Source organism: Alligator sinensis, unplaced genomic scaffold, assembly GCF_000455745.1.
Source record: "Alligator sinensis unplaced genomic scaffold, ASM45574v1 scaffold191_1, whole genome shotgun sequence".
NCBI classification, from domain to species: Eukaryota; Metazoa; Chordata; order Crocodylia; family Alligatoridae; genus Alligator; species Alligator sinensis.
In genome coordinates, this window is record NW_005842282.1 from 663,607 (window position 1) to 675,708 (window position 12,102).

Consider the following 12,102-nt stretch of genomic DNA (forward strand, 5'->3'; position numbering starts at 1 on the left):
ATTGACAGATATTCATTTAAAGGTGAGACGGTATCTAATCCCCAATCCCAGCAATCACACCTCCTGACACGCCACTCGTGCCTGGCAGGACATGCAACTTGGAGACTGAGGATCAGATCCAAATCATGCCCTACTTGCCAGTGTAGGGGGGAGCCCCGGATCATGATCCTTGGTTCAGTGGATCATTCAGTGCAAGGTATAAAGTCCCCAGTGAGAGAAGCCCTTTGGTTCCCTCTGCCCAGCCTCTATCTAGGATGACAATTAGCTGATTGTTGGGGACCAGCCACACATTAAATTTAAGGTACCATACAAACGAGTCATGAAAACGTTCTATATTACACATGGAATATTTTTGTGGCTCATTCCCCATTTTATGGTGCCTTATATCAGGTGTGTGCGCACTCTTCCTATTTATGCTGCAATTAGCATATTAGAAAAGGTCTTAGTATGAGCCCAAGAGGACCCACTGACAATTTTTTCAGCAGCACATGAAATGGAGAAACAGAGGACTGGGAGGGAATGTGGAAACAGGGTTAGCTGCATGAGGACTGGTCTATCATTCACAATGGCAAATATGACTTGATTAGCTATCTGCCACGAGCTTTGTTTGTCCAGTTGGAAAGGTGCTGTTTTCATTCCCCATGTGGACATAGTGACAGCAATTAGCCCTTTTGCAACTTGTGAGAGAAACTGTTATCATTGTAACTGATCATCTAGTTAAACTGTATTTCTAAAAAACTGATATTGTAGAGATTGTCCCATTCTTTCCCCTTTCTAATTCAAATAATTTTCCTTGTCAACATTTCTCTTCCAGGACTGGGGAATTGCTCTCCCATCTTCAGCTTCACATTCAAGGAAGGAAAAACTGTTTTAAGAATGGGACAGTCATTCAAGGTTAGTTTAAAAAAATAAGAAAAATAATAGATTTGTAAACAAATTTTGAAAAAATGTGAAGTGCTAGTAAGAATAATTGCATTGTTCTTTAGAAGCTGCTACGGAAATAAAACTCCCCTGCCACCTAAATAACACCACAGCCTGCACAAGTAAGCTTTCCTTGGAGCATTGTGGGCTGGGAAGGCATCTTCTACCAGAAAATTCAGTGGCTGGGTTACCAAGTAGGGTGAAATCCCCTTAGTGTCTCCATCAAAGTTCCTAATGTTTAGAAAACTGGAAACCACCACATAGCTATTAATTAATGAAAAGTCTGCCTTTCTGGTTATAGATACCCTGATACCCTGCCTCAAAGATATCCTGTTAAAAAAATTATTTAGTTCATAAAATAATTTTAATCATCTTTTCTTGTGTAATCCAGTACAAGGAAAGACATAGACATGTTTTATAAACATTGGCTTGCACTGAGATGGGGCAGAGTTTAACAGAAATCCAATAATGTAGTTATAAAAATATGAATTGCACAACTTGCTGTCATGCTACGTAATCAAAATATGTTATTAATAAGTGAAACCAGGTTTGTTTGTTTTTTCCAACTGCTTTAAACCTGTGCTGCCACTGGACAAGTATTTTGGACACATCACAGTGGAAATAAGTGTTATACATGGATTAGAAAGAGAAGAAGGTAGCAGTTTTTCAAATTAACCCAGTAAACTCATTTCTTGCATAAAAAGCAGTATAGAAACAAACACAAAAGTGTTTGTAGAAGGAGGAGACAAGTGGCTGTTTGAGGCTGGCATTGTTGGCAGAGAGACGGGAACAGTGGAGAGAGAGACAAGGAGGTAAGAAGGGGAGGGCAAAGTTGTTTATTTGTGCTGTTCATTTACTTCCCTGAATCTATAGAGTGTTTTATTCTATTCAAGTTGAGCTCCAAAGCTGTTCCTAATACTGTCTGTCTGCATTTTTCTCTTTGAATTTAGGATGGGCCTGCACACAATATAACATTATTCTGTAGCATCCACAAATTCATAGAAACTGGCAGGTTGTTTGAATGTTGCCATCACTTACAGACTTTAAAAACAATTCCACGTGACCCCATGCTGTCTACGTTGGGGTGGTTTTGCCACCAGTGTAAATGTGGGGGGCAAGTGACCCCCACTACAGCTGACCACACAACACAGCCAGTACTGCCCTGTGCACCAAAGCTGCCCAGGGCATGCAGCTGCCCTGTTATGCCTCTGTGTTTGTACAGTTCTTTGCGCAATGAGGCTCCAATTTAATTATCTCAGTACAGGTGGTAATATAAACAATCCTTTAGCAGGGCATCCAAACTTTATGATTTCCGGTCTTCCACAGCTCATAGTGTCACAAACTCCAAAATGGGTCTCTGTCTTTGTCCCACTTAAAAGTAGATCACATGTCAAAACTTTAAACTAAAATAAAAAACCTGGCTACCAAATTCTACTCACATATTGAGATAAGAAAAGTGACAGAGAACAAATTGTGCCAAACAAACTTGATCTCCTTTACTGAACAAACTAGCTGGATGTATGAAGGCAATGCAGTGGATATAGTACATCTGAATTTCAGCAAGGCTTTTGACAAAGTTCCATATGACCTTCTCATAAAGAAATTAGAGAAATATGGGCTAGACAAAACTACTACAAGGTAGAGAGACAACTGACTCAATAGCTGCAAGCAAAGGGTAATTACAAATGGATCTATGTCAGAATGGTGGAGGTTTCAAGTAGAGTCCAAAGGAGTCTGTCTTGGGCCCAGTGGTATTCGGTGTGTTTATTAATTATTTGGATATTAGAATGGAGAGCTTCCTGAGCAAATCAGCAGATGACACAAAGCATACTGGAGGACAGAAGCACAATTCAGAATGTTCTCAATAGATTGGAAAACTGGGCTAGAGTGAATAGGATGAACTTCCATGCTGATAAATGCAAAGTGCTGTACCTTAGGAAGAATAATCAACAGCACAAATGCAAAATGAGTGACAATTGGCTGGATAGAAGCACTACAGAGAAGAACCTAGAATCCCAGAATCGTAGAAAATTACGGTTGGATGGGACCTCAGGAGGTCATCTAGTACAAGCTCCTGCTCAAAGCAGGACCACCCCCAACTAGATTATTCCAGCCAGGGCTTTGTCAAGTTAGGCCTTAAAAACCTCCAAGGATGGAGATTCCACCACCTCTCTAGATAACTTGTTCCAGTGCTTCACCACCCTCCTAGTGAGAGATTTTTACCTAATATCCAACTTAGACTTCCCTTGCTGCAACTTGAGACCATTGCTCCTTGATCTGTCATCTGTCACCACTGAGAACAATCTTGTTACCTCTTTGGAACTCCATTTCAGGTACTTAAAGGCTGCTTGCAAATTCCCCTTCAGTCTTCTCTTCTGAAGACTAAATAAATCCAGTTGCCTCAGCCTCTCCTCATAAGTCATGTGCTCCATCCCCCAAGCTATTTTTGTTGCTCTCTATTGGACTCTCTCCAACTTGTCCACATCCTTTCTATAGTGGGGGACCCAAAACTGGACACAGTACTTTGGATGTGGCTTCACCAATGCAGAACACAGTGGAATAACCACTTTCCTTGATCTGCCAGTATGCTGTTAGCAATGCTTCCTCTAAGGTGTAGCAATCCGTGAGTGCACCGCTTCAGTCCGTGAGTAAACACTGTCACTGGGAGAACAACATGCTGTCTGAAGAGGAGTGAAATATCAGGGTGTGCTCTTGGCTGCCTCGAGCTGCTGCTGCCTGCAGCATTTAATCTGAGATCTGGGGAAGCCAAGCTCCACACATGTCCCTGCTCCAGGAGTGAGGAGGGACATGGCCTCAGGGCTGGGGTGTGGAGCAGTTTCCCGGCGGCAGCCCCCGCCCCCACCTCCAGGAGTAAGGAGGCATATAGCCTCGGGCCTGGGGAGCAGAGCAGTTCCCCAGTGCTGGCAGAGCCCTCACTAGCCCCTAGCCCAGCCCCCACCCCCACCTCGCCTTGCCGTGCCACACTGCAGCCCAGCTCCTCTCTGGGTGGGTGCTCAGCATTAATAAGTTAGTGCTCAGCATGGTATTAAATTGTGCACAACCGCACATGCGTGCACCTTGGAGGGAACCTTGGCTGTTAGCCTTCTTGGCAACAAGGGCACACTGCTGACTCAGATCCACCTTATTGTCCATTGTAATCCCCAGGTCCTTTTCTGCACAGCTGCTGCTTAGCCACTCAGTCCCCAGCCTGTAGCGGTGCATGGGATTCTTCCATCCTAAGTGCAGGACTTTGCACTTGTCCTTGTTGAATCTCATAAGATTTCCTTTGGCCCAATCTTCCAATTTGTCTAGGTCACTCTGAATCCTAGCCCTACCCTCCAGTGTATCTACTATACCAACCAGCTTGGTGTCATCCACAAACCTGCTGAGGGTGCAATCCATCCCATCTTCCAGATTGTTAATGAAGATATTGAACAAAACTGGCCCCAGGACCTAACCCATGGGGGGTGGGGGGGGCAAGCACAACCTGAAAGTGGTAGGAGGGCAGGCACAACCCACAGGTGGGGAGGGCAGTCATGATCCAAGGATGCGGTCGGGGGTCAGGCGTGACCCGCAGGTGGAGTAGAGGGGCCAGGCTAAACCCATGGGCAGGGTTGGGGGTTTGTGATCTACAGGTGGAGTGAGGGGATCCCTCCCAGTGAACCTACACACCCATCCCACCCTCCCCCCACTGGGACTTATTCGTTCAGCTCTGGCAGTGGTGAACACAGATATAAGTGGCTGCACCCAGAGAGGCTTGTGGGATGAGGCTTGAATGTGCTGGCTGGTGGGGGAGCAAGGGGCCAAGGGACAAAATATTAGACCAGTGTTTGTGGGGGAGGGAGAGTGGAAAGAACAGCCCTAAGGCTTGAGCCAGTAGCTGAGTTTTCCCAACCCCAGGAGTGTGCAAGGGAAGTGGACAGGAGTTCCATGCACTGGTTTGACCTAAATCAAATGAGTGTAATACTACATAGATCCAAGTTTATCTTAAACCAGGTTCTGCAATTTTTAGACTGGTTTGTGTACATGGGACTTCTGTTCAGTTACAGTTACTTAGCCTAAGAGTCTTGGTGACCCACAGACTCAATATAAGTCTGCAGTGTGATGCAGCTAGAAAAAAGATTAAGGCAGTTTTGGGCTACATCAATAGGACTATTAATGTACCACACTTTACTCATCACTTGTTATGCGTTATCTAGAGTATTGTCTACAGTTTGAAACTCCACATTTTAAAAGGAATTGATTAGAGAGAACCATTAAAAAAAGATAACTTGACCCTACACTGCTAAATATTGTTTGAGATTTGAAGTAGAGAGATTTCTGCCTGCTTAGTTCTGTGGAAAAACATACTAGAAAAATCATGCTGAAGTTCTGAAATCTTTTGAGCTATACAAGGGAAAAAGAGGAAACAGAGCATCATACACATTGACATTAAATGATTGTACAAGATAAAGTTAACCAAAGCCTATCAGAGTCCCTTTACTAGAAAGAGGACATTGGTGAGAGTCTCTTACTCTGTTAAGCAATCTTCCTTTGTGGGGGAAAAAAGGGTTATTACTGCTGCTGAATGTCAGTTGCCCAGAACCGTGGTTAGAAGGGTGGTCACTTTTCTTCCTTTAACAAAACAAGCAGGCACAAAGTGGGAGGAGAAAGAAAGGATATTTAAAAGGGGGATATATTGCTATTTCTGTTTCAAAGTGGTTGGTCAGTCCTAAATGTTCCAAGGCCTGCTGGCCAACCATGACAACTGTACAGCAACAGATGCCTTTACCAATCTGCCATGGTTGATTTCCCTGGCTGGGATGTTGTCTGTTTGATCCAGGCAAGTCCATCTCTTTCACCTATTGCCATCAGGCTGGATAAGCTGTCTCACCCCATCACGTTGGTCCTGTGCAGTCCAGGATCAGAGAAAGAAAGCAAAGAGGGAAGACAGGAGGAAGACAGTGGGTGGGCTGGAAGGGGACACAGGAGAGAGTGGAAAGTAGAGTAGAATTTCACATGTGTCCAGTTGGAGCCCCGGCTGGTTCTATGGTGATAGGCAGGTGTCCCTGACAATGTACTGGTCTGGATTTCCTGGTGACACAGGCATACAATAAAGAACAGAATCTTACAAGTAAATCCAGATACTGGGGGCATGTTTACACATTCATTAATGTGCTGTGGTTACTGCGCATCAAGTTTAGTACCTGTAAGAACAGGTACTAACTAAATGCACAGTAACCATTGCTGCTGCATAGTAATGCTGGCACACGCCTTTCAAGTGATGCTGATGTGCGGTAGACTAATTATACTGCATATTAACACAATAGTACAGCTTTTGCTGTGATGTACTAATGCGCGGTAGAATGAGTCTACTGTGCATTTAACATCTTGTGTCATCGGTAGTCCCTCGAAGTCAAGGATGATGTCCATCAGGCTTGATGGGTCTTCAGGTGACTGAGGAACATGATTCTGGATGCACACGTTCTTTGGCAATGGGGGCATGTTGTTGTGTGGGGAAGTGGAATTCACAGCCCTGGGTTGGTCTCCCTCTCCTTCCTCTGCTGCTGTCATTCCACCTCAGTATCGAGTCGTTGGGCCTTAAAGTGTCATGCACCTTGGTGCCAAATGGTCAGCAGCTTGCTCCTCTCAGCTGTTGGTGTCGATATCTCCATGCTTGAGGGCAACCTTGAGTGTGTCTTTGTACTGTTTCCTTTGGCCGCCCTCTGAGTCTTGGCCAGGGGAGAGCTGGGAGAAGACAATCTGGCAAGGGAGGTGGTTCTCAAACATCCAGAGGCAGTGGCCCATCCATCGGAGTTGATTTCTCAAGTTCAAGGCTTCAAAGCTGGTGGATGCAGCTTTGTGGAGGATGCTTGTGCTGGTCTGACGGTCCTCCCATTTGATACCCAGGATTTGACACAAGCACCGCTGGTGAAAGCTCTCAAGAGTTTTAATGTGATGTCGATAGATGGTCCAGGCTTTACTGCAGTAAAGGAGGGTGGTCAGCATGACAGCCTTATAAGGCAGGACCTTCGTTGACATCTGAAAATCTCTATTTTCAAAGACACGTTGTTGCAGCTTGAAGAAGGCGGCAATGGCGCAGTTGGCCCGGCACTGGACTTCTTCATTGATGGTAGCCCATTGAAAGAGGTGGCTGCCGAGATATGGAAAGTGCTTCACATGCTCCAGAGCCTCCCTGTCTATATAGATAGCATGAGAGATGTTCAGCTGGCCTGGGGAGAGTTGGTGGAGAACCTTTATCTTGGCTATGTTCAAGAACAGGCCAAGTCTCTTATATGAAGCATTGAAGAGATCTAGGGTCACTTGCACATCCTGTGCAGAGTGAGCCATCACACAGTAATCATCCACAAACTGAAGGTCGTGGTTGTCCTTTTTTGTTTTTGCCCAGAAGTGCCCAAGATTGAAAAGCTTGCCATCTAGTCGATACTGGATACTGATGCCAGATGGCAGATCATTTTGGATGAGGTGGATGATGATGGTCATGTAGATGGTGAACAGGGTAGGAGCAATCATGCAACCTTGTTTGACCCTGGACCAGATGTGGAAGGCATCAGTTTCAAATCTTCCACTCAGGACAGTGGCGGTCATATTATGCAGGAGTCTCAGCATGGTGACAACTTCAGCAGGCAGCCAAGGTGCTGGAGGATGGTCCACAGAGCTTCATGATTTAACAAATTGAACGCCTTGGTCAGGTCACTGAAGGCAAGGAACTGTTCTTGATTTTGCTCCTGATGTGTTTCTGAATCTTCCTGGCAATAAAAATCATGTCCTCAGTGCCCCAGGATAGTTGGAAGCTATACCGAGTTTTTGGAAGGATCTCCTCAGCAACGGGATGAAGGCAGTTCTGGAGGATGCAGGCCAGGATCTTACCCACAATGGACAGGAGGGAAATCCCCCTGTAGTTTCCACAGTCAGATTTGTCCCCCTTCTTGTAGATGGTCATGATGGTCATTTTCTTAAGATCTCTGGGGATATCCTCTTCATCCCAAACACAGAGAATAAGCTGGTGGAGTCGTGATGTGAGCCAGAAGTCGCCAGCATTGCAGACCTCTGCAGGCATACCATCTGGCCTTCAGGCTGTGTTGGTTTTTATCTGTTGGATAGCCCGCTTCAGCTCTCTGATGGTTGGTGGATAACCAAGGAAAGCCACCACAAGGCGTTGCAGGACAGCTTGAAGAGTCTTCTCTGATACGGTGGATTTCCAGTTAAGGAGGAGTTTGAAATGCTCCTTCCAATGCAGACAGATGGCATCATCATCCTTGAGGAGCCGGGAGCTGTTCTGTGATCAGAGAGGGTTTTGTTCAATGGAGCGAGGTCCATAGGTTGTCTTGGTAGCCTGGAAGAGGTTATGCATGTCATACTGGTTGGTGTAGCCCTGGATCATGCGTGCCTTCTCCACCTACCAGTTGCTCTTCATGTCATGGATGCATTGCTGGACCTCAGCCTTCAGCTGGTGGTACACTACCATCTTTCACTGAGTTCGTGGATGGCTTTGCCAGGTGATGAAGGCTGCATGCTTCCACTCAAGTAGGTCATGAATTTGAGTGTCATTGGCATTGAACCAGTCCTGGTTCCATCACAATGCAAACCTAATAGTCTGGGTGTAGGCATCTTGGACAGCGAACTTGAGTTGTTCTCAGTGTGCCTGGATGGAAATGTCACCAGCAGTATGGACTTGCTCCAGTTTACTATAGAACTTGGCCTGGAACTCCTCCCGCTGTCCAGGGTCCTTCAGAGCTGTGACGTTCAGCTGTCTCCAGGTGACCTTCTAGGTCTTCCAGTGGCTTGGCGCCAGGCAGATGTTCATCACTGAGCACACAAGTCAGTGGTCTGTCCAGCAGCCTTCAGTTCCCTTCATGGCCTTCATGACAAGCATGTCCCTCAGGGGCAAAGGTCTCTAAGGGACCAAGAGGTGGCAGTGCTCCAACCCTAGATGCCTCCACATGGTCCTGAGCTGGTCTTTCTGGCAGAAGACAGCATTCATCATAACCAGGCCATGTTGGGTGCAATTGGTCAGGAGCAGGATACCATTGGAATTGGTCTTCCCCACACCATTTTTGCTGATAGTTTGCTCCAGATTTTGTGGTCAAATCCAGCCCGGGCATTGAAGTTGCTCAGGAGAAATGACTTTGCCATCCCTGGGGATGGAGGCAAGGGCATTGTCGAGATAGGAGTAGAACCTTTCCTTGACTTCCTCATCGGAATCCAGAGTCGGAGCATATGTACTGATGACAATGGCACGTTGGTTTTGGCTGAGGTACAGGCAAAGGGTCATCAGCCTTTCGTTGACACCCAAAGGGAGTTTGGGGAGCATGTCACCGATCTTGTTCCTGATGGAAAAACTTGACTCCATGGATACAAGGGTTGTGGTCTGGTTTCCCTTTCCAGAAGGTCTACCCTCCACTGACCTTCCTCAGCTGTCCCTCCCTGGTGATCTGGGTTTTGCTGAGAGCAACAATGTCGATGTTTTGCCTCACTAACTCCCAAGCCACAATGGCAGTTCTTCTTTCCGATCACTCTTTGGGTTGTCGATGAGCGTTCTCACATTCCAGGTTCCAAAGTTTAGCTTTTTCTTATTTTGACCACAGGAATGATGATCTTGGTGGGTGCAATTTCCCATAGCCAGGAGGGATAGGACAGCCTAATTTGGGGGCACTTTTTCTAGCCCTCTCCCCATCTGGGTGAGCAGAGGGTATCCTAAAAAGGTCTGCTCAGTCATGGATGCAGCTGCTGAAAGACACCTGTCCTGACACAGGAGCCTAACAACCATCACACATCAACTGCCTGTGTGCAGATTCTTGGCTGGGGGCCTTCAGGTATATCACAGCCCTGCCTCTGTCACCAATCCTCCATCGCCACAGGGGTTTTCGACCTGACGGAAGTCTGTGCGTGGCATGTTTAATGTGGGGACTCTGGTGCGCAGTTAGGTCCACACAGTCTTGGCGGTTGGTGGCTGGGTTCAGGGGCATGGCGAACCATGCCGACTGGGGCCACTTCTCCATTGCAGCCTTCTTCCACCTTCACAGCTGTTGGGACCAGAGCCTTCCTCTGTCTGCTCCACTGTTGAAGACTTCTTGGATCATTCTTTGTAGACGCATTCTTTGTAGATCATTCTCGTGTAGAATCACCCTGGTTTACCTTTCCCCATGAGTCCATTTGGTTTCTAAAGCCTTTTTTTAAAAGCTCCCAAAACACTAGTTGGGATGGAATAGCCCATTCTTTATTATTTCATTTATTAATTAATACTAATTTCCAACATGCTACTTTTAGCCATTTACCTTCCACTTTTGTCCTTTCCTTGTAAATCATTCATAAAATTAACATATTATTTTAAGTTAAGAAAGGTGTTCAAAGATTTCTTCTTTGAGTTTCTCCAGTCCTTTTGTTTCCTCACATCATTTTTATCAAATTTTGTTTCAGGTTAGCATAATATTTTGAGATGCAAGGGTTTTTTGTAATCTCTTTTATTGGATTAACTGTATAGGTAGGAGATCTGTTGGACTAGCTTTTGGGTATCAAGTATTCTTCCTTAGGTCAGGCACTGGGGCAAGGGACAGACATTACACATAAAGTGGTTTATGCTATCTGGGAGTCCCACAGCAAAATTCAGATTCTTGTAACATAATAAATCTATAGTTTCATGTATAATGTTATTTTGTCAAAGCAAATTCACAAAAATGAAGTTTGAAATATCCGCTTTTGAGGGTGTGTCACTCTGTGTATACATGTATCAATTTGTCATGTATAAATATAGAATTAATTATTCCTGGTTTTATGTACTATGTCTTTTGATAGAAACTTTGCCTCTGAATTGACACAAGAGTCTGGGGTTAATTCCTTACTTCGGTCAACTTTTCATTGAATTCAGTAGGAGATTTAACTGAGTGACAAGTCATGATATGACTTTCATTTTGCAAATGAAAGCCTATAATTAAAAAAAAGATAAACTTTGTGAACTAAAGCAGTGAGAACTGAATAAGAATTTAATGTAACCACTTACAGTGTATCTACCCCTGATCTGAAAGCTATTTTGAGCATGATTGGGTGGGATGGTTTACAACGATAATCTCAGAGGATGTACTTCATGACCTGTATAGGGCACATCTATAAAATAAAATTGCTGCAGAATGTTTTTTCTTGCAAAATATCTTTCTTCTCATGCATGCTTATCTCTTGTTCTGGTAATATCAATACTCTTCACCCAATGCAGATCTTTTAAAATTTGCAGTTTCAGTGAATACTTTGTACCCAATTTCAGTTTTATTTCTCAAGATATTTCAAGCCATGCTCATAAAATTTTTTCTATTAGTGTAATATTTCTGGAAGAAGGAGGGTGTAAAATAAGTGGAAGTTTCTTTCAGTTCACATTCTTCTGATTTCAACACTACATACTCTTTGTATTACAAAAGCGTGTGCAATTGACCTTGAAGAAGCAACCATGTTACAACTAGAGATAATTAAAATTTTTGGTTTGAGATATTTTTTCAAAGAAAAATACTGTTTCTTTCCAAAAGAAAAGTTTCATATAAAGACTGCTTGTTTTCACAAAAATTATGTTTATTAAAGCTGAACGGGGCTGGATGTGTTCAAATCAGCAGGTCCAGATGCTCTCCACCCCAGGGTGTTGAGGGAGCTAGCAGGGGTTTTTGCACGGCCCTTGGCACAGCTTTACAAGCGCTCGTGGTGCTCGGGCCAGGTGCCAGATGATTGGAAGATAGCCAATGTGGTCCCCATCTTTAAAAAAAGGGAGGAGGGAGGACCCGGGCAACTATAGGCCCATCAGTCTTACCTCAATCCTGGGGAAACTCTTTGAGAAGATCATCAAAGAGCACATCTGTGATGGGCCAGCATCAGAGATGATGCTCAAGGACAACCAGCACGGTTTCATTAGGGGCAGGTCATGTCAGACCAACCTGATTGCCTTTTACGATCAGGTCACAAAAAGCATTGGATGCAGGTGTCACCGTGGATGTAGTCTTTCTGGACTTCAGCAAGGCCTTTGACACTGTCGACCACCCCATCCTCATTAGAGATCTAGGTGACTGTGGCATCGATGCCTACATGGTCAGATGGATTGCTAATTGGCTGAAGGGTCATACTCAGAGGGTGGTGGTGGACGGGTCATATTTGACCTGGGAGGAAGTGGGCAGCGGAGTCCCCCAGGGCTCAGTCCTTGGGCCC

The 12,102-nt window shown here is 45.0% G+C and overlaps 1 protein-coding gene across 1 annotated transcript in view; it reads left to right on the forward strand.

Moving 5' to 3' along the window:
- The window catches only part of LOC112550990, a 41,466-nt gene that overhangs the window by 2,046 nt on the left and 27,318 nt on the right, over positions 1–12,102 (forward strand). Inside the window, exon 4 of the mRNA XM_025209316.1 lies at positions 815–894. Coding sequence (XP_025065101.1) covers positions 815–894 — 80 coding nt within the window. The remainder of the gene's footprint in view (positions 1–814; positions 895–12,102) is intronic.